The sequence below is a fragment of the Crinia signifera genome, chromosome 2, assembly GCF_055691185.1.
Source record: "Crinia signifera chromosome 2, ASM5569118v1, whole genome shotgun sequence".
NCBI classification, from domain to species: domain Eukaryota; kingdom Metazoa; phylum Chordata; class Amphibia; order Anura; family Myobatrachidae; genus Crinia; species Crinia signifera.
The window spans coordinates 98,961,684-98,981,167 of NC_139218.1; the positions used below are offsets into that span (position 1 = coordinate 98,961,684).

At 42.5% G+C, this 19,484-nt stretch overlaps 1 protein-coding gene across 3 annotated transcripts in view; it reads right to left on the bottom strand.

The window, feature by feature from the left end:
* SRPX (sushi repeat containing protein X-linked) overlaps window positions 1–19,484 on the bottom strand; it is an 86,941-nt gene that overhangs the window by 18,976 nt on the left and 48,481 nt on the right. For 2 of the 3 annotated variants that reach the window (XM_083172607.1, XM_083172606.1), the window contains exons 2-4: window positions 12,320–12,385; window positions 7,536–7,727; window positions 5,606–5,782 (exon numbers count right to left, since the gene is read on the bottom strand). In XM_083172607.1, coding sequence (XP_083028733.1) covers window positions 5,606–5,782; window positions 7,536–7,727; window positions 12,320–12,385 — 435 coding nt within the window. The remainder of the gene's footprint in view (window positions 1–5,605; window positions 5,783–7,535; window positions 7,728–12,319; window positions 12,386–19,484) is intronic. The other variant, XM_083172609.1, reaches the window with a different exon arrangement.

Below are 19,484 nucleotides of genomic sequence, written 5' to 3' on the forward strand. Positions count from 1 at the left end.
ACTATCCACGTTGGCGTGGAGTTGATTTTATAAAGTGTGGAGAGGGGACGCGGATTACTTTACATGAATTCCGCGTCCCCTCGAGGGGCTCGGTGGCTCACTGCGCTCGCCACACTTTATAAAATCAACTCCACGCCAACGTGGATAGTGGGGGTATGAAAAGGTCGGGAGGATGCATTCCGCGTCCCCTCGCCACACTTCTGGGTGACATGGATAGTGTGGGTGTGCTAAATCCCATTGCATCACATAGCCATGTACACTGGGGGTGTTGTGCTAAATCGCATTGCACGCAAAATAGTATGCAATAGCATGAGATTTTGCGTGTGATGCGATCGGCGGACAGGGTGCAGTGAATAAATTAACTAGTGTGATCGCATCGCAAATACACAAGTACCGTAAGTTTTCTTGAAACCTGATAGTGAATACATATTTCACAATCAAATAATATGGTTACACACATTTGTATCAGTATATGGCATATGTATTACTGGTGCAGTACTTGATGCATTTACCCCTGAGTCAGACAGGGGCACGAAGGAATACAGTGGTAGGGGCCTGTGTTTAAGAACTGTGGCCAGTTACCATAGGGGGGTGGGACCAGCTCACACAGAGGTTTGGACAGCCATTTGAATCCATGGGCTAAATGTAATAGCCTGCGAGTTGCAGAAAGTTTGGCACTTTGTGAGAGTCTGCCTGTACTGTTAAAGTGGCAGTCATTGGACAGTAAATGATTGCCCCTTTATGTTCCATGTGGCAAGAACTCTAAGCAGAATGCTGGTGACTACCAATGAGGATGTCATTGGTGCTCTGCAAGGAAGGCTCATGGTGCAGCAGCATGAGCCGTGTAGTGGTATACAACACTTGGGCCCCACATTTAATACATGCTATGTACTGCATGACAAGAACTCTCCAGCATCTTAGCACACTGCCCTCTGGCTTTGCCTCAAGTTATACATGTTATGGCCTGATTGCAGCGTCATGAGCCAGTGTACGAAAACACATCTGTATATTTCATATTGAGGGCACATAATATATAAATGACCTATCAAACCACATTTATGTAAAAGAGCTACACCTTGTAAACCATACAATAAAAGCCATCACTCAAATAAACCCCAGGAGCAGTAGCCGGTCAGCATTACTCCTCGGGAACTAAATAGGAGGGCTCGCCACCACCAAACGGCTAGCTGCTGCCACAGTCTGGCGCTGCAAATATTTATTTTATTTATTGGATATATACTGCTAGATTTGAACATGTTCACAATTTTCTAGTTCCTAGGACCTCGCTGACACAGTACATTATGGAAGATATGCTGCCTAACACGTTCTAGGAATTACGTAGTGTTTGACACATGGCTTGACAATACATGTTACCACATTAACGGAGGATGAGATTCTATCCTGAAGGCTTCCTTGAACTTTCAGTAGCCTTAAAGGAAAATATCACTTAAAATATAATATACTGTATATTGCCTACTTCCTTACCGTGGCCCAATGTCCCTTACAGTAATGAGGTGCCGCCAGTGAAAGGGTTATGTGAATAGCTGCACTCTTTACCTCAGGACAGATAATGAAAGACATACTGTATACAGTATAACCGCTGCTTACATTTTATCTATCTTAGTTTATGTCTCTTGACAGAATGATATAATTCCCCACAAAAACCATTTTCTAAATGTATAAAACTTTGTAAATATTTAATGTCAGGAGGGGAACACATTCTAGAAACAAAAATAGTTACAGCTATTATAAAAAGACATAAAATGCGGAGATATAGGTGTCTGAAGACAATACGCTGTTTCCCACTGCAACCATTTTGTTTTAATGTTTTAAAACAATGATAGAAAGAGCGTCCCACCAAGCCTTCATCTGTGAGCATTGACATAAATTATTCTGCAGAATGTCTAAGTATAAATATATTCATTTATTTCAGATAGAGCTGCTTAAATTATTGGTTAAATCAATGACCTGGTTAGTATGAAATATGGGGTTACATAGGGATGACCACGGTATAACTGGCAGTCATAATAGGTTGGCCTCCCAAAGGAGGGAATCCTGACAGAGGTTAGGTGAGTATACTCACCCTCCCTATTTCTCTCTCCCCACAGCCTATCTATAACCCCTCTCACAGCTTACCCTCCCTGCTGGTGCCTAACCCCCGTACTTCACCACCAAAAAATAACCCAATTTCAATAAAAATCCCATTTTAGTAAATTTACCCCCTGCTGTGTACACTCAATATCGTTATTTATGCGCAATCCAGCACATCGTTAACAAGCCCCCATTGTAAGAAACATGTAGGTCAAATTTGGCTATGTAAACCAAATACCTGCATGTTCAGTGGCCGCAGAGGATGTCACTTAACGATATCGGTAACTGTTTGACCAGTGGCATGACCTACATACAGTTGTACTCATAGAAACTACCCAAGTGATCAAAAGTTTACATACCCTGGAGATTTTGGCCTCATAACATGCACACAAGTTGACACAAACAGGATTGAATGGATACTAAAAGTAACCATCCTCACCTGTGATCTGTTTGCTTGTAATCAGTGTGTGCTGTTTGCTTGTAATCAGTGTGTGTGTATAAAAGGTCAGCGAGTTTCTGGTCTCCTGAAAGACCCTTGCATCTATCATAAAGTGCTGCACTGACGTGTCTGGATTCTGAGTCATGGGTAAAGCAAAAGAATTGTCAAAGGATCTTCGGGAAAATGTAATTGAACTGTATAAAACAGGAAAGGCATATAAAAAGATATCCAAGCAATTGAGAATGCCAATCAGCAGTGTTCAAACTAGAATTAAGAAGCGGAAAATGAGGGATTCTGTGGAAACCAAATCACGGTCAGGTAGACCAACAAAGATTTCAGCCACAACTGCCAGAAAAATTATTCGGGATGCAAAGACAAATCCACAAATAACTTCAGCTGAAATACAGGACTCTCTGAAAAAAAGTGATGTGGTTGTTTCAAGATGCAAGATTAAGGAGGCATTTGAAGAAAAATAGGCTGCAGGGTCGAGTTGCCAGAAGAAAGCCATTGCTACGCAAATGCCACAAAGCATCCTGCTTACAATACTCCAGACAGGACAGAGACAAGCTTTAAAACATCTAGAACAAAGTCATTTGGAGTGATGAGAAAAACATTGAACTTTTTAGCCACAACCATAAACGTTACATTTGGAGAGAAGTCAACAAGGCCTATGATGAAAGGTACACCATTCCTACTGTGAAACATGGAGGTGGATCGCCGATGTTTTGGGGATGTGTGCCTACAAAGGCACTGGAAACTTGGTCAAAATTGATGGCAAGATGAATGCAGCATGTTATCAAAAAATACTGGAGGAAAATTTGCACTTGCCAGCCTGGATGCTACGCATGGGACATACTTGGACGTTCCAACGTGACAATGATCCAAAACACAAGGCCAAGACAACCTGTCATTGGCTACAGCAGAACAAAGTGAAGGTTCTGGAGTGGCCATCTCAGTCTCCTGACCTCAATATCATTAAGCCACTCTTGGGCTGTTCATGTGGGTGTGGTATAGGGGTCCGAAAGTCAGGATCCCGACAGTCATTATCCCAACGTCGGGATCCCGACTGGCCGGACCTAGACAGCATGGCGAGCGCAACAAAGCCCCTTGCGGGCTTGCTGCGCTTGCCATGCTGCGGGCACGGTGGCTCGCTACGCGAGCCACCTATTTTATTCTCCCTCTATGGGGGTCATGGACCCCCACGAGGGAAAATAGCCGACGGTCGTCGGGAACCCGGCTGTCAGTGTTTTGACAGTCGGGATCCCGACGTCGAGTGAATGCCTGTCGGGATCCCGACTGTCGGGACCCCGTCCGGCACCCGTTCATGCAAGACAGCCCAAGAATTTATAGGAACTGGAGGCTTTTTGCCAAGAAGAATGAGCAGCTTCACCATCTGAGAAGATAAAGAGACTCATCCACAACTACCACAAAAGACTTCAAGCTGTCATTGATGGTAAAGGGGGCAATACATGGTATTAAGAACTGGGTTATGTAAACTTTTGATCAGGGTCATTTGGGTAGTTTCTGTTGTTATTATGATTTAAAAAAGAGTAAGCACAGTTGTTTGACAATAAATGGCTTCACCCAACCACTAACCATGAGTGAAAGAAAAGTTTGTGAGTGATCATTCATATTCTCTGACAAATGGCCAGAAAATCACAAATTCTGCTATGGTATGTAAACTTATGGGTACAACTATTGATAACTATTGTGCTGGTGCTACTAATCACCCCATGTATATGGGGCTTAAGTTTGTATCAATGTTTCTTATTTTATGTGAATTAACATTGCTTTTTTTATAAACTACCTGTCAGAGAACAGTATGACTTTCTGATGAAAATTATATGTGATTTTGGGGCCTATATATATATATTAATAATTGCTGCACTGCCACAATTATAAACTTCCCATTACACAGATATTTACATTTTATATTAAAATATCCCCACTCGGTACATAGGGAATCCCACAGGGACAGTAGTAGTGATAACCGCTGTCCCTTACACAGCATTTTGGAGGAGGTTTTCATATTTGTTAAAGTCTCCTCTTGTCTATTACATAATAGATAGTGCAGGCACTGGCCTATCTGCCAAGTATCTTTTAAGGGGCTCCGTGACAATAGATCAAAATAATATTGCTTTGATCTTTTAAGAAATTTACATACAAAAATTCTTAACTTGTTTCCAAAAGATAGAAAAAAAATCATCAACTCAAAGGAAGTATACGGAAAATACTGTATTAATGTAATGTATCTATTAACAAATGAAAGTACATGAACCCGAGGTTCCCAAATGCAGCCCTCGAGGCACTCCAACGGTTCAGGTTTTAAGAATATCCATATCCAGATTTAACCATTGATGCTGAGCCACGGGGACCGCATTTGGCAATTCACATTACAATCTCCAGATCATAGACTCTTGGTCAGTAAAACTAAAAACATTAGGATATAATATGTGAGGGAGGCCCTTAAGATTTCAACTGCCTAGGGGACTCCACAGGACTAAAGCTGCCCATAGATGGTCCGTTCCCGGACCGTCCGCTCTGTACTATGAGATGCGCGCTCCCGCGCATCTCATCGTACAGTACAAAAAGTATGTGCTGCACATACTTTTTGTACTAGCTGTTCATCACATTGCATTGCATGCACACTGCATGCACAAGGCATGCGATGCGTACTATTTAAGCCCCGAACGGATCCGTTAAACAGACCGTGTATGGGCACCTTCAATTGGGCACTGCTCCAGGGGACTCTGAAAATGCACATGCTCCCAATGTCAGCTTACATGATCAGAGCCGTCACCAGACGAAAGAATCAAGAGGCGGTAAGAATATCCCTGTCCTGCTACAATGCTTCCATAGGCTTAAAGCGGCTTGTACCATCTGAAGATAGTGTAATCCAATGTGGCCAAACTCTGAAAAGCTTTGCTTTTCAGGGTTTATTACATAGGGGTCATTTTTAATAATGGAGGCCAAACTGTAGTGCTAATTAGCATTATTCAGATTTCCTTGGAATATGATATTATGTTATTATTGCAACAAACAATAAAACGATGTAGAAACTTAAGATTAACTTACCCACACAAGTTGCTGGTCTTCCAGTCCAGGTCTTGCTATCCAAACAAGTTACAATTCTTTCCCCTTTCAGCTGGAACCCAGGTGAGCAGTAATATTCACATCTGGAGTTAAAGTATGCACCATCTGAGCATTTGAATCCTCCATGTACTGGCATTGTGAGAGGGGGACATCTTTTTTCTACATTTTACAAGAAAAAGCAAAATACTTGTGAGTTGTACATATTGTAAAACAGTGCATTTCCCAATTATTAGAAAGGCATTTCGCGTATGGGCATTGCATATTGGAACTCATCGGCAATAAACACTATGATGGAGAGTTATCAAAGCTTGGGGAATACTAAGGGGGGTATTCAATATGTGCCGATAGAGAAAATACCGGCACTCACCTATTCAATGTTTCCGTTAATGACAGCACTGAAGGGTGTCAGATCAGACTTTTTTTAAAGTCAGAAATAGCGTATTGTCAAATTCACAGGCATTTTTTCTACAATCCGCAACCCTCTTCGCCAATCCATGGACTTTCCGACACTCGACAGCCGGAACATTGAATTCTGACTGTTGAGTTACTGTCCAATGAGATGAAAGCGGCCTGGGATTTGGACTGTCAGGGTGTTCCGGCAGTCGGAATACTATATTGAACCCCAAGTATCTAAAGCTGAGTACACACTGGAGCGACGCATGGCAGGCTGATTTGCCGTTTGCTAACACATTACCTACATCACTTAGTGCATATAGGTGATTGCACACTTCTGTGGTCACTAGCAATGGATGCTAGGTTCGTGCTGCACATCAAACCTAGCTATATTGCTAGTGACCTTGTTTAGGCACATGAAGGATAAAACAAGATTGTTCCATCTTTCGTAAAACTCATTGTAATGAGTACATAGGCTCTGGGCTCAAAGACTTTCATTCCGATGTTGGAACGAATGTCTGCCACTCCAGTGTAACATGGCTGTAAGGAGCTTATGGGTACTTTATCTCTCTCCAAGCTTTGCTAAATCTCTGTTACTTGACGTAGCGAACTTGGAGCAGCACTGAAACTGAAGTGTCCATGCTAAAAGCCACAATTAAAGGACTCAGGCTCAGGGCAGTATTCAATGAAAAAGTTCTCCGTGCATGGAGAGCGTTTTATTTCGCTCTCCATGCACTCTCCGTGTTCCGGAGGGCTCTCTGCCACTCCTGCTCCCTCTATTCAATGTGGCTGATGCTCTCCGCCACTCGCGGAGAGTCTTAACCCCTGCAGGGAGCAGGGAGCTTTCAGGGAGCCGGAAGCAGCCAGAGAGATTAAAGTCTCCCTGGCTGCTCCAGAGGACTCTGGAGGGGAGGGGGGCTCTCCAGGACCCAGGCTGCACCCCCCTATAGCCAGCGGGGGACCCAGTATTCACTGCACCCGTTTGTGCATAGTTACGTTCGGGTGCAGTGAATATATGAATATCTAATGAGCGGCTCGAGCGCTCCGGCCCCCTGCTGGCTGCACTGTGTAAAAAAAAAAAAAAAAAAAAATTTAAAAAAATATATATTTTTTTAAATTAAATATATATTCATGTGCTATAAGCACATGAATAAAAATAGCATGCCCCTTCACAGAAAAAAAAAACTGATTTTTTGACACCAAAATTTCTTAAAAAAACCTTTTAGTTTAAAAATTCACATTCCAGCTCTCCATCAAAAGATGGAGAATTGCTACACGGAGAGACACGGAGAAAGTCACTTAGAAAGACGGAGAACATTTCACATTGAATAGGGTTGCTCGCTTTTGGAGAGCAAAATGCTCCGTCCAAGGCGAACAAAGCACAAGTTCTCCACAAAACACGGAGAACTTTTCTCATTGAATACTGCCCTCAGTCAGATAGTTATTTTCTCCAATTGTCAGGGAATTACAGCTACAGTATATGGCTATTAGAAAATAAAAGGCAAATATAGATACTTACGCTTGCATACATACTTGCCAGACCAGCGTTTATCCGGCTGGCAGAGAACCTGAGATGCGCCACTTAGCTCATAGCCTTTCTGACAATATATGTTGCATCGCGTCCCTTTCACAGTTTTATAATAGGATCGGGAAGGACTGGTGCAGGTGGCATGGCCATTTTTCACTTTGATTGGAGAGCACCATGGCGCATCTGTAGTGACAATAAACCTTCCAGTCTTTACAAATGTAAACTACGTTATACAATAAAACATGAAGGTAGTGATTTTCTGATATCAAATGTACTGTTATTATACATTAATTAGGAGAATGAAACACATCTAAAACTGGAATGTTTTTTAGTTTGAAGATTTTTATTTTTCATAATAAGGCAGGCATATAAGAAAACTCACAAAAGCATTGAAAAGAGAGGAAAAGTGATCCAGTAGAGAAGTTGCCCATGGAACCCAATCAGCTTTAATGCAACATTTTTCAAGTTCATTCTATAAAATTATAGCTAGAAGCTGATTGGTTGCCATAAACAATGCCTCCATTGGCCCTCTTCTACACTGATTTTACTGCTTTATGAATAGATCCCTTACAAACAAAATACCAGTACTTTTACCCATGTGCATATAATCACTAGCAATCATACCTTAAGTTGTGATGAGAGTACATTTGCAATATTATTTGGGGTGGAAGATCTGTGAAATCTAAATATTGAATATATATATATATATATATATATAACAAATTGAATCAATAGAATAGAATATTTTAATTGAGCTATTTGTACTGTTTTATTATAATAATCTGCATCCTTATTAACAAATGGTGCCCAACTGTCTCTATATTATTTAAGGGGAGACATTCTTAACATGTTCAAATATATCAGGGGCCAGTACATTGATCTGAGGCAGTCTATTTACTCTGAGATCAGATAATAGGACACAAGGGCATTCACTCAGTTTGGAGGAGAGAAGATTTTGCACCCTTAGAAGGAAAGTCTTTTTTCAACCTAAACTACTGTACTATGTTACATGACCATCAATAGAAGATGCTGAACATATAGACTGGCAAGGCCTGGCAGGATATGCTGGGCCTCATTGTTCTGCAGCATATTGAGGGTTGCAAGTTGCATACTTCTGCTGTAAAGAGGCCATTAAATCAGGGGAGTATCAGAGCAATTCCCCGTTATTCTGATGCCAGGGTCAGGGGATTGGGGAAATCCAGGATGTTAGAAATCCTTAATTCACCGATTACGACCCAAAATTTATTGGGATTGGCAAATTGGTAATTTCAACATGCATTTTATTCCGATCATTGGTGGACAGATTGTTCATCTATTTCCTCCAATCTGAGTTTTATATCATTGCATAACATAGAAAAAGCTGCCCAATAATATTACTAGGTGAAATTCAGCTGGTGGCAAAACAAGACTTCCCTAAAATGGAAAAACAGAGTAACAATCAAAAGCGATCATTTTCTCTGTACAAAAGACAATGGACCTGATTCAGACCTGCTCGCTAGGCTGCACATATTCGCTGCCTAGTGAGCAGGTAAACGCTGCCCCGCCAATTGCAGGCCCTCCCAGCCAAGCGAATCCACGCACTAGCATTCTAGCGGATGTGTACGCTTACAATGAGGAGAAATCACTCGATAATTGCTCACCGTCTAATGATTTTTTCCATCCTTCGGTCTGAAAAGTAAATGTATACTTAATTTTTAGATGGCCATTTTTTTTTTGCTGTATTGGGGCGGGCATTAAAGTCATGTGACATCAGCCACCCACCCCGAGGATGCATGGGCACACCTGCGTTTGCAGGGGTATGACTAGTGTTTTTATGGGCATGCCCATAAAACGCTGGATGTTTCCTCCTCACCGAAGGCATTCGCTCTATGTGCAAACCCCCACCAACATGCGAATTCCGATGCACCGTGCAGGCCCAATGTTACCAGGCCCAATGTTACCCAATGTTAGCTTATTGAATGACATTTTCCTTTATATGCAAACATTATTTAGGATGCATAGAATGGATATACTGTATGTTATTTAAGGTTATGATGACTATATGACTATAAATGTTACTATAAATATTGCTTTGATCAGGGTTGAACCAGTAATCAAAGTAGCTCTTATTGTTTCTCAGAGTGTTTGCCAAATTACTGGAGCCAGTAAATCAGAAGTGATGCACATCTGGCTTGCAGAGAGAAATATGGAATGTTATGGAACAGACAATTCTGAGCCTCATTTAAGGGGAAAACAGCTTAGGTTCAGGACATCATTCTTTTTAGGATGCCACAGATTGATGGCTCTTCCACATAATGGCCCTTATTCTGATTGAGTCGGACGGCTGCGTGTACGGTCGGACGACCGATGTATTGTGCTTGCGCATGTGCAGAGGCGTTTCTGCGTATGTGCGAATGCCACGCACGTCCGAATACCGCGTGAATCCTTACAGAAAACGATTGGTCGGAACAATCCGAGCAGGGGGTGGAGAGGGGCGTGAAGGGCTGTTTGGGCTCATTACCATATGTGTACGCCCCACGTTTCATGGGTGTTCCCATGAAAACAATGGGCGTACGTATAGTAATCCGGCCATGACGCACGTGGGGGGGGGGGGGGCGGACAGCTGACATGACCGGATGCCAGATGCCCACCTATATCCCTTCTTTCGCACGGAGAAATGTCCGAGTGGTCTAGAGCACTCAGAGCTGCCTGGTCCATCATTCGATGGTTGGCGACCATCGGAGGATGGGGGAGGTTCCCACAGATGGGGGAGTTGTTCACATGAAACATCCACTCGCGGCCTGTTCGCTCGGCGTCTTACCGCATTTGGACGGTGTGAGCGAACCATACGGTAGGCGGGGCTAAGAACACTCGGTGGCCGTCCGAGAATACGCATCCGTCCGAGTCAACTAGAATAAGGGCTAATGTTTCTTCCACACCTTCTCTCATTATGAAACACAACATAGCCCTTATTCTGGTTCACTAGCAAAGGCAAATTCCTTCTCAAATGGATAAAACCATGTGCACTGCAGGTGGGGCAGATGTAACGTGCAGAGAGAGTTAGATTTGGGTGGAGTTTCACTTCAAAGTGAGATCTATTTTGCAGTGTAAAAATAAAGCAGTTAGTATTTACCTTGCACAGAAACAAAATAACTCACCCAAATCTAAATATCTCTGCACATATTACATCTGCAGTGCACATGGTTTTGTCCATTTGAGAAGGAATTTGCCTTTTGCGAGTGAACCAGAATAATAACCCATATCCCGTATTACTGTGAAACTCAACACTTTTTTAAATTAATGTGTGTATACATAGATGTATTTCTTTTACTGTAAAATTGCTCTGTGATGCAATCTTTCTTCTACAAATAAAAAAATACTGGAAAACTCAATGAACAGAAGTAAATGTCGCAGGTACAGCGTGCTGTCAGTTCCAGCACAGAAGAGGCTCTTTTCTTGGTGAAAATTTGTTACCAGGTGCAAAAGAATAAAACAGTTTATTAGCAAATGTTATACTTGTGTCTGTTATGATTTAGTTGCACAACTCTCTTTAGGGGGGGGGGGGGGGGGGGGGATTACTTCTCCATGATGTCTAGATACACAAATTGCTGCTTATTACTATAAAAGCATCTGAGGCCTCCATTAGCCTGAATGCATGTACAGTAAGTGCCCAGGTGGTGATTATTCAGCTGGAAGGAAGGCAGATGGGGAGAGGCGGTATTATTCTAGACTTGCGTTTGCTTTAGCCATTGCATTGTGTTGATGGATGTTTGATTCTAACATCTTCCTTCAACAGAGGAGACACAACTAGAAAGGTACTGGTTATTATGTTGTGTTATCCTGCTTTCTTTGCCACCCTTCTCTACTATTAAAATACATATTTTGACATCCCTGCGGTACAGGACTGAACTATCAAGCACTGCATCTCCCAGAATCATTCCCTATGAAAGTCCACTATCCTATCCTGCATTGTGTGAGACAGTACACAACATAAATTATAGCACAGAATGTGCTGCTGAGCTGCTCCCTACCTCTGGAACTCTGTACCTCTCTCTGCACCGCTCTACAAAACTTCTAATGGACACTCAAAACCCATTTCTTCACCAATTCACTGTTGCTCATTTCTACGGCATCTGTGTAACCCCTGTCTCTCTGCCCCTCCCCTTTAGAATGTAATCTCTAACGAGCAGGGCCCTCGTCCCTCATGTGCTTTTCCTTCTCTTACTTAAACCATCGTTGATGGCACCAAATCCTACGGTTTATGCCACATTGATACTTATTCCAGTGTCCTCTGCTGATGCAGCTAGGTTTATGTACCCTGTACTTGTCCTCTACTGTATCAGCTGTAAGTCACTGTTTTGCTTGTTCACTTATGTACTCTGTAATTGGGCGCTGTGTATCCCTTGTGGCGCCATATAACTAATTATAATAATAATTATAATGAGAAGTTTCCTGTTTGGTTGAGAACAGTATTATTTGCAATCAAAGGCTAAAATTAAGTACTTGATACAATTTTTCTGCACTACTGTAGATTTGTGAAGAAAACCAAATAACCTGAGATAATAAGAGTAACCCAAGGAAACGTTGTCTTTTAAAACATCTGAATAAATCAATGAGATCATAAAAATGTAAAGGTCATGTAAAATCATACAGTACATGGAACAGACCACCGTTACCACAATGATCAGCACATTTGAATGATTCTAAAGTTGCTGCAATATTAGGCAAGTCTTAGTGAAGCTGGGGGTAGTTTTATGGCTTTCATACACAGCCTGCAGAATAAGCTAAGCCTTCACCTGGGTAGCGATATCTAGAGCGCGCATAAGCATCCTCATCATCTTCTAGTGGTGAATGTCCCGATCCTAAAATAAAGAACAAAAAAATGGAAATAGCAAAAAAACAAACAAAGTTAAGGATGAGACAGCAAGTGATATTAATGTGAGAAGCATATTTTTTTGGGTTACTAAGTGCACTTAGGGGGCCATTAAACAAGAGCAGATATGTTTGATTACAGCATTAGTTCATATGTATTTTAAGTTTATTTAGTTTATGGCTTAACATTTGTAAACAATTACGACTTATCTTTTAATGATGTATATTATTTGCCATGTGCAGAATCTTACAATATATTATAATTGCTATAGATCCTAATAAAGTATCATGGATTACAGTAATGCTGGGTACCCAGCAAGATTGCGTGTGAAGGAACACGTCAGGGGAGTGCATACACACTTGCTAGTGCCGGCAGAGATGGATCGCTTGTGTTGGCCATGATGTATTCGGCAGCATTGCCCTCGCTTGCGATGTCCACCATCATGCATGAACAGAGGACAAAGAATGTCGCAATTGAGGCACGGGAGCGTGCATTGTCAGTGACATAGTGCACACACACTGGACACTTTGAATGGTTTGTCATTTCAAACCATCGGAACCAGCCAAATCGTCCGAAATATTCTCTAGTTTGCACTAAGCTGTCTAGCAGGGGGGAGGTGCGAGAGACTGACAGCTTTCCAAGAGGCTTGCCCCCTTTTCCGTGGGGCCGTTAGGAGGAGCCAATTCCCAGGACACTCTCGGCCATTCCGGGAGGATAGGCAACCCTGGATTTGATGTTGCTATGATCAACATTATCACTTTTCATTTTTAGAGAATGAAACAGATTATACAGGAGGCAAAAGGTCTTGGGTTTGGTGATTCTTAAAAGACTTTCTGATCCAATTATAATGTAGAAGCTCTATAAATTAACTACATGCATTTTCCATTGGTAATAGCAGCCGCTGTAATGCTGTACTGTACGTTTTTATAGCTGAGTACAGCTTAGTTAGCATGATTATTCATAGCATTGTTGTAAGCGATGGAAAAATAAAGCCAGTTACAATGAATGATGTTAATGCACTGTAAGGATTGACATTAGAAAAATAACATGTAGTCAGTAGTAGCCAAGTAATACAGGGTTTTCCAGCTGCTCCTGTAACCAAAAATATTGAAGTTTACATTTTAATGCTGAAGAAACAAGTCTGCATGAGTCATGGATTAATGTACTGTGGACACATTGCCGATACAAGTTACAGACAGTAATTAATTTATTCAACATCTCATAGAAAAAGCTAAAGCATCCTCTTATGCCATTCTGGCCCACTCTCAGGGAATGTCCGAGAGGAAGGGTGGGTAAGTCTGCCGGCCAGTAATACCCACATACCATGTCATTGTGGCCATGCCCAATGTCCTACAATGCCCATAACTCAGCATTGTGTAGCAGGGGTGGGGCCACGGTGATGCAATTTTGTGGAAATGCCCACACCTGCATCACTGCTTCCCCCCGCTATGCCCATAGCATGATGCGCCAGCCCCCTGAGCCTTCTCCTGGACATCTATGTTTTATGCATAGCCTTTGCTGTGGCACCTATTGCATCCAGTTTCCTTTCTCTGTGTGACATCCTTGGAACAGCAACATTGAAGCTAAAACCAACTTGTGGTCAATTCACAAATCTAAGATACTATCCTGCCACACCATCTTGCAGCCAATCACAGCTTTACTTACTTTACAAAAACAAAAAATAACACAACCGTTACTGTAGGTGCAATATTAACAGCAGCAAAACACTTGTGTGCACTGAATGTGGGCCTGATCAGAGATGGATGCTATATTCTATGCATTTTTTTTGCAACTGCTCATATGCAATGATCTTGAAGTAATACCCAATTCACACCAGCCTTTTTTCCCAGGTTGGCGCCGTAAACAACCCATGTGTAGTGCTGGTGTGGATAGGTCTTCGGCCAAAATCCCGGGAGCCATGCCCCAGGAATTTTAACCCTGGTGGCCACCATGGTTGCTCCCACATGGGATGTTGCTATGGGCAACCAATCAGAATCTACTTCTTATTTATTCTAGCAACATTACATGCGAAATAGAACTCTCATTTTAGCAAATTTTCCCCTTAGAGTAGCAAAATGGCATGTGTGCGTCTCTGAATGGGGGTAAATAAATTGAACAATGCAGTCTTGGTCATAATGACAGGACAGAGGCAGAGCCATCAAATCAGGACTCTGTGGGGTCGATCCTATTAGGTCTGAAGGGTGCGAGGTGCCATTCGGGGGCCATTTTCATGTGTTTAAATGCTGGAAACGGCCCCTGATTCAGCCCGATCTCGCACCCTTCACTGGGCCGAATTTGCTTAAAATTGCTCACACTCCTATGGATTTCAGCCCGCTGGAAAATGCACCCGGTGCCGTGATGATTCGCACTCGCGAATCATCCGCACCCAATAGGATCGACCCCTCCCACTGAAACCCTGACATTGGAAGATATGATAGCTCTGGGAATATTCTCTAAACATTTCCGTATATCATCAGCACATTCCGGCCCTAACTGTAAGATTAAGAAAACTTATTCTTGATCACATTTCTATAGCAGGACATCTTACCAGGACAGGTATGTCACGCAGTACGTTACACAAGCAGGACCATAATATTCCCTTTTGGCAGGTCTAGAAGACTGTATTATTGGCTGGTTGCTTGGTAATCAATAAAAGTAATGAACGTTAATGGGAAATAAATAATGTGCTATTATCCAATAGTATTGCAGGTTGCCAGAGAGACAGGTGAATAATATCCTTTATAATGTTAGAGGAAACATTGTGGGTGTGTGGAGATGAGCAAATTGTTTCACCAGTGGCATTTGGAAGTGTTCCCCCAAAATACTCCAAGACGCCCCAAAGAATGAATCACCTTTCTCCATCCCAATTCTATTTATATAAACTACAAATCCAGTGAAATGCAAATTTAGAATACATTGTGAAATACTGTAACCATTACAAGGCCTTTGGGTGGGCAGGGCTAGTAATGACAAGTGTTGTTTATATCTAGGTAAACCCTGTGCCAAGTGTAATTGACACTGATGGTAATCTCTGCCTGTGTACTTCCCTGCTGGGAAAGCTCCTAACTATGATATAAAAATGTTACAACACGTTCTGTTGAGACAATTTTGCTTTGAAATATAAACTAGTTTAGTACTGGCAGCAAGGGAAAAGAATATGGGTGACATTCTATGCTCTGCGATTAGCGCGATTTTGCGGTAATTAGACCACAAAATGGCGCTATCGCATTTTCCCATTAAATCGCCGATTTAATGGGATGCGCACAGGGGCTGAAATCGCATATTTTGTGCGTAAAGGTCTGGTGAATAAAAATGCGAGATTAATTCGCATTTTTATCGCATCCAGATGTTTGCGCACAGAAAAGTATACAAGTCGCTTATTTAATGCTATGCGCATTTGCACAGCGCATCCAGAGCAGAGATGTTACTCCGTCGGCGTCTATATTCAGAATGATTTCTGGCCAATCAGGAGCCGACTTTCTCGGCTCCTGATTGGCCGAGAAATCATTCTGTTCACAGACGGCGAGGAGGCAACATCTCAGCGCCGGACCAACTCCTTGAAGCCGGGTACCATTCGGGAGCAGCGCTGTCACCGGAGGTCGCCGCCGGGGAGCAGGTGAGTAGGATTTTCCTCCTTAGGTACCCCTCTGGACTACCACGGATCCCGGACCCCGGATTCTTCACGCCAGGAGCCCCGGAACCCCAGGACCAGCCCCGGAACCAGGACCAAGGCCCCGGAACCGGACTCTTCTGCCCTGGAGCCCCGGAGGACGAATCCAGGATCCAGGGACCGACCTACGGGCTCAAGGTAGGTAAGTATCAGTGTGTTTTGTGTGTATTAAAGTTTTATTTCACAGGGTGTCAGTGTGATTTTGTGCACTATTTTTTACACTGCAGAACTACAAGTGCCAGCGGGCCCTTTAATGCCCCGCATGCTGGGACTTGTGGTTCCCCAAGTCCCAGCATGCGGGGTAGGCTTGCTGGGACTGATAGTTCGCCAGTGTAAAACAATAGTTTACATTCTTTTTTTTACACAAAGCATCAGCTCCATGCCCACAGCCCAGGGGCATGGAGGACAGCCCCGGACTATCAGCATGGGCTGGTAAGTCCTGGAGGGGGGGGACCCCTTCATTGGGGGGGTCCCCACTTCCCCAGGACCCCTGCCCATGCTGACCAGCCAGGGGGTTAATGCTTTGGCCGGGGGGACTTGTATAAAAAGTCTCCCCCCGGCTGTGGCATTACCCTGCTGGCTGGTTGTGTCCGGTGCTGGTTCCTAAAATACGGGGGACCCCTAGTCACTTTGTCCCCTGTATTTTGGGAACCAGCGCCGGACCTTGAGTCTGGTGCTGGTTTCATAAAATCAAGGGGACCCCTATTTGTCGGGGACCCTGATTTTATGTCACCAGCACCGGCTCAGTGAGCCCGGGGCTGGTTACACTCAGGCGGGGGACCCCGCGCTCGGTTCTTTTTTTTACACCTTGCGCTGTCCTGCAAATGTGCGATTTTCACACATGAAAATCGCACATTTTCAGGACTAAAAACAGCGCACCACATCGCCGCAAATCGCCCCTATTCGCACTTTTCAGCCTCCAATGCGCATCACATTAAATATGCGCATTTAGGCTGAAAAATGCGATTTGAAAATAGGCGATTTGCGGCGATATGGTGTGCGAATTAAACATGCGCATTTAGCGCATAGCATAGAATGTCACCCTACATATCTAACAACAATAAACAATATATCATATGATGGAGAGTTAATACAAGACAGCATTTTCAGTTGTGTGACCTTCACAGACTATTCAGCAACACTATTACAGTGTCTGGAGGTTTAGCAGCTAAAGGAACTGGGAGGATGGTGATTATAGTTTACATTTGTAAAACATAGTAATTTAGACACATGCAACAATAGAGTCTGCCCATACTTCCTCTGCACAGGAATTCTGCATTTCTTACTAACTAAAGTAACCAGCTAAAGTCACACTAAAGCTGGGTACACATTAGACGCCATTTTAAATTATGTAGCCGACAGGGTTGTGGAATGCCAAATTTTCTAATACAATGTGGATGTGCATTCCCACTAGTCATTTGTTGTTTTATCTTTTGGACGTGCAGGAAGATTTGTTTAGTAGCCTACCCTCCTGCATTCTGCAGGAGACTCCCTGAAATAACAGCAATCTCCCTCTCTCCCTCATTAGTCTAGCAATCTCCCTCATTTCACCTAGCCCACATTACACTGTTACATTTTTGGGGAAAAAAGGAATGAGAGATACATTTACATTGAATCATCAACACTATTTCCCAGCACGTTATCAAGTATAGTAGCTCTTACTAACTGCTTTGGGGCTCATCTACACTTGGATATAAGTAATTTTAAAAGATTTCTCTCCGATGTAGCAGTGCACACCCACGCTTCTAGGTGCCACGCTCACAATCTCTTTTCACAATCTCTCCATACTGTATATTGAACCAGACCTTTGGGTGGAGCATTAACCCCCTCAATGGGGAGCTGTGCAAAATTTTACTACCAACTATAATCTCCCTGAATCTAGTCTTCAAAAGTAGGCAAGTATGTTTATGACAGCAATACCACTGAAGATATCTTTTGTGTTGTGTATGCTTCAGAGTTGATCACTGATGTGCGAGTTCGCAATCCATTACATATTTGATTGATTGTAATATTAATAAGATTGTGCTACTGGGTGGCATAATTTAAATTGGGGGTACCATTGTGCGACCACACCCCTTCCTTGTGAAACCACACTCCTTTCTGAAGTTTATCTTATCAAGGAGCTGCAACAACTGCTATCGTAGGTGGATTCACCTGTACATCTATTATATATCTCTTTTAATTGTATACAGTGATGATATCATATTCATAATATCAACAAGAATGGTGACATATGCAATGTCGACAAATTAAAAATGATGCCTTTAGCATTAGGGTTAGGGGTATAAAGGGTTAGGTTTACACCAAAAAATGCATTGTCAACATTTCTTTACTGTCTGCGAAACGATAGTTAGCATGCTGCGTGTTGACATTTGCATTATGTTGACATCCTTATGGTAACATTATAGGTAAAGTTCAAATACGGAAGGAAGACAGGAAGGGGGATTCTCTCTCGGCGCAGGTGTACAGAGAAAAGAAATATACTGTATTTTTCTTAATCGTGAATTATTGTTGATATTAATAAATTATACAACCAAATATGTGGCAAAACATTGCTAGATAATGTAGTTCATCACAAATTGTATCATCAAGCACATTGCCATGCCCACTTTTCCCAGAAAATGCCAGCATGCGGGAGACTTGCAAGTATGAAATGAATATACTCATGTGAGCTCAAGCAGATCAAAAGTAAAAAATCCTAATCATATAACACCAAGCATAAATCAGAATCTATAGCATCCAACAAACAACTGATACGGGATTTTCATTTTCATTCTGTGAACATAAGGATAAAAACATTGATGTGCTGACAAACAGCAGCAACTTCCCCAGGCAATCAATGCTGACAATTTTGCCTATAAAATCTTCATTAGAATGTGATGAATTTCTGCAGGTAATAAGCAACAAAACTCTTCTGGTTCGGATATCCCACAAGGCAACCTATGCGCCCTCCTAGGGTCCAAGGAGCAACATAAAGATATCCTTTCATGCTGCTACTCTTTCCATTAAAACCCTGATAAGATCCAACACCTTTTTCACTCTTTACCCTTTGGGTTGGTGGGATAGGAAACCTGGCTTCCTATTAGTCAACAGCAGCCATCTTTTTGTAGCTTGCTAAGGGGACAGCCATTTTCTGTTAGCCCCTGCATGCTGCTCCATATCTTTCTGTAGCTGAGCAGCGGCTGAGGGGACCACCGTGCCCCCCAGCCCACCTCTGATCACGACCATTGTAATTTTAATTTAATTAGCGGCTGCTTAGATACACACTATACAGGATTTATTTTTTATGGTAGGTGGGGAATGGACTGTGTAACTATAAACAAAATATGGTCGGTGGAGATAGACTGTTTGCCTTTATACTTATAGTGACATCTATCAATTACAAGGTTATTTAATTAGGTAGTCTGTGGTGATGACT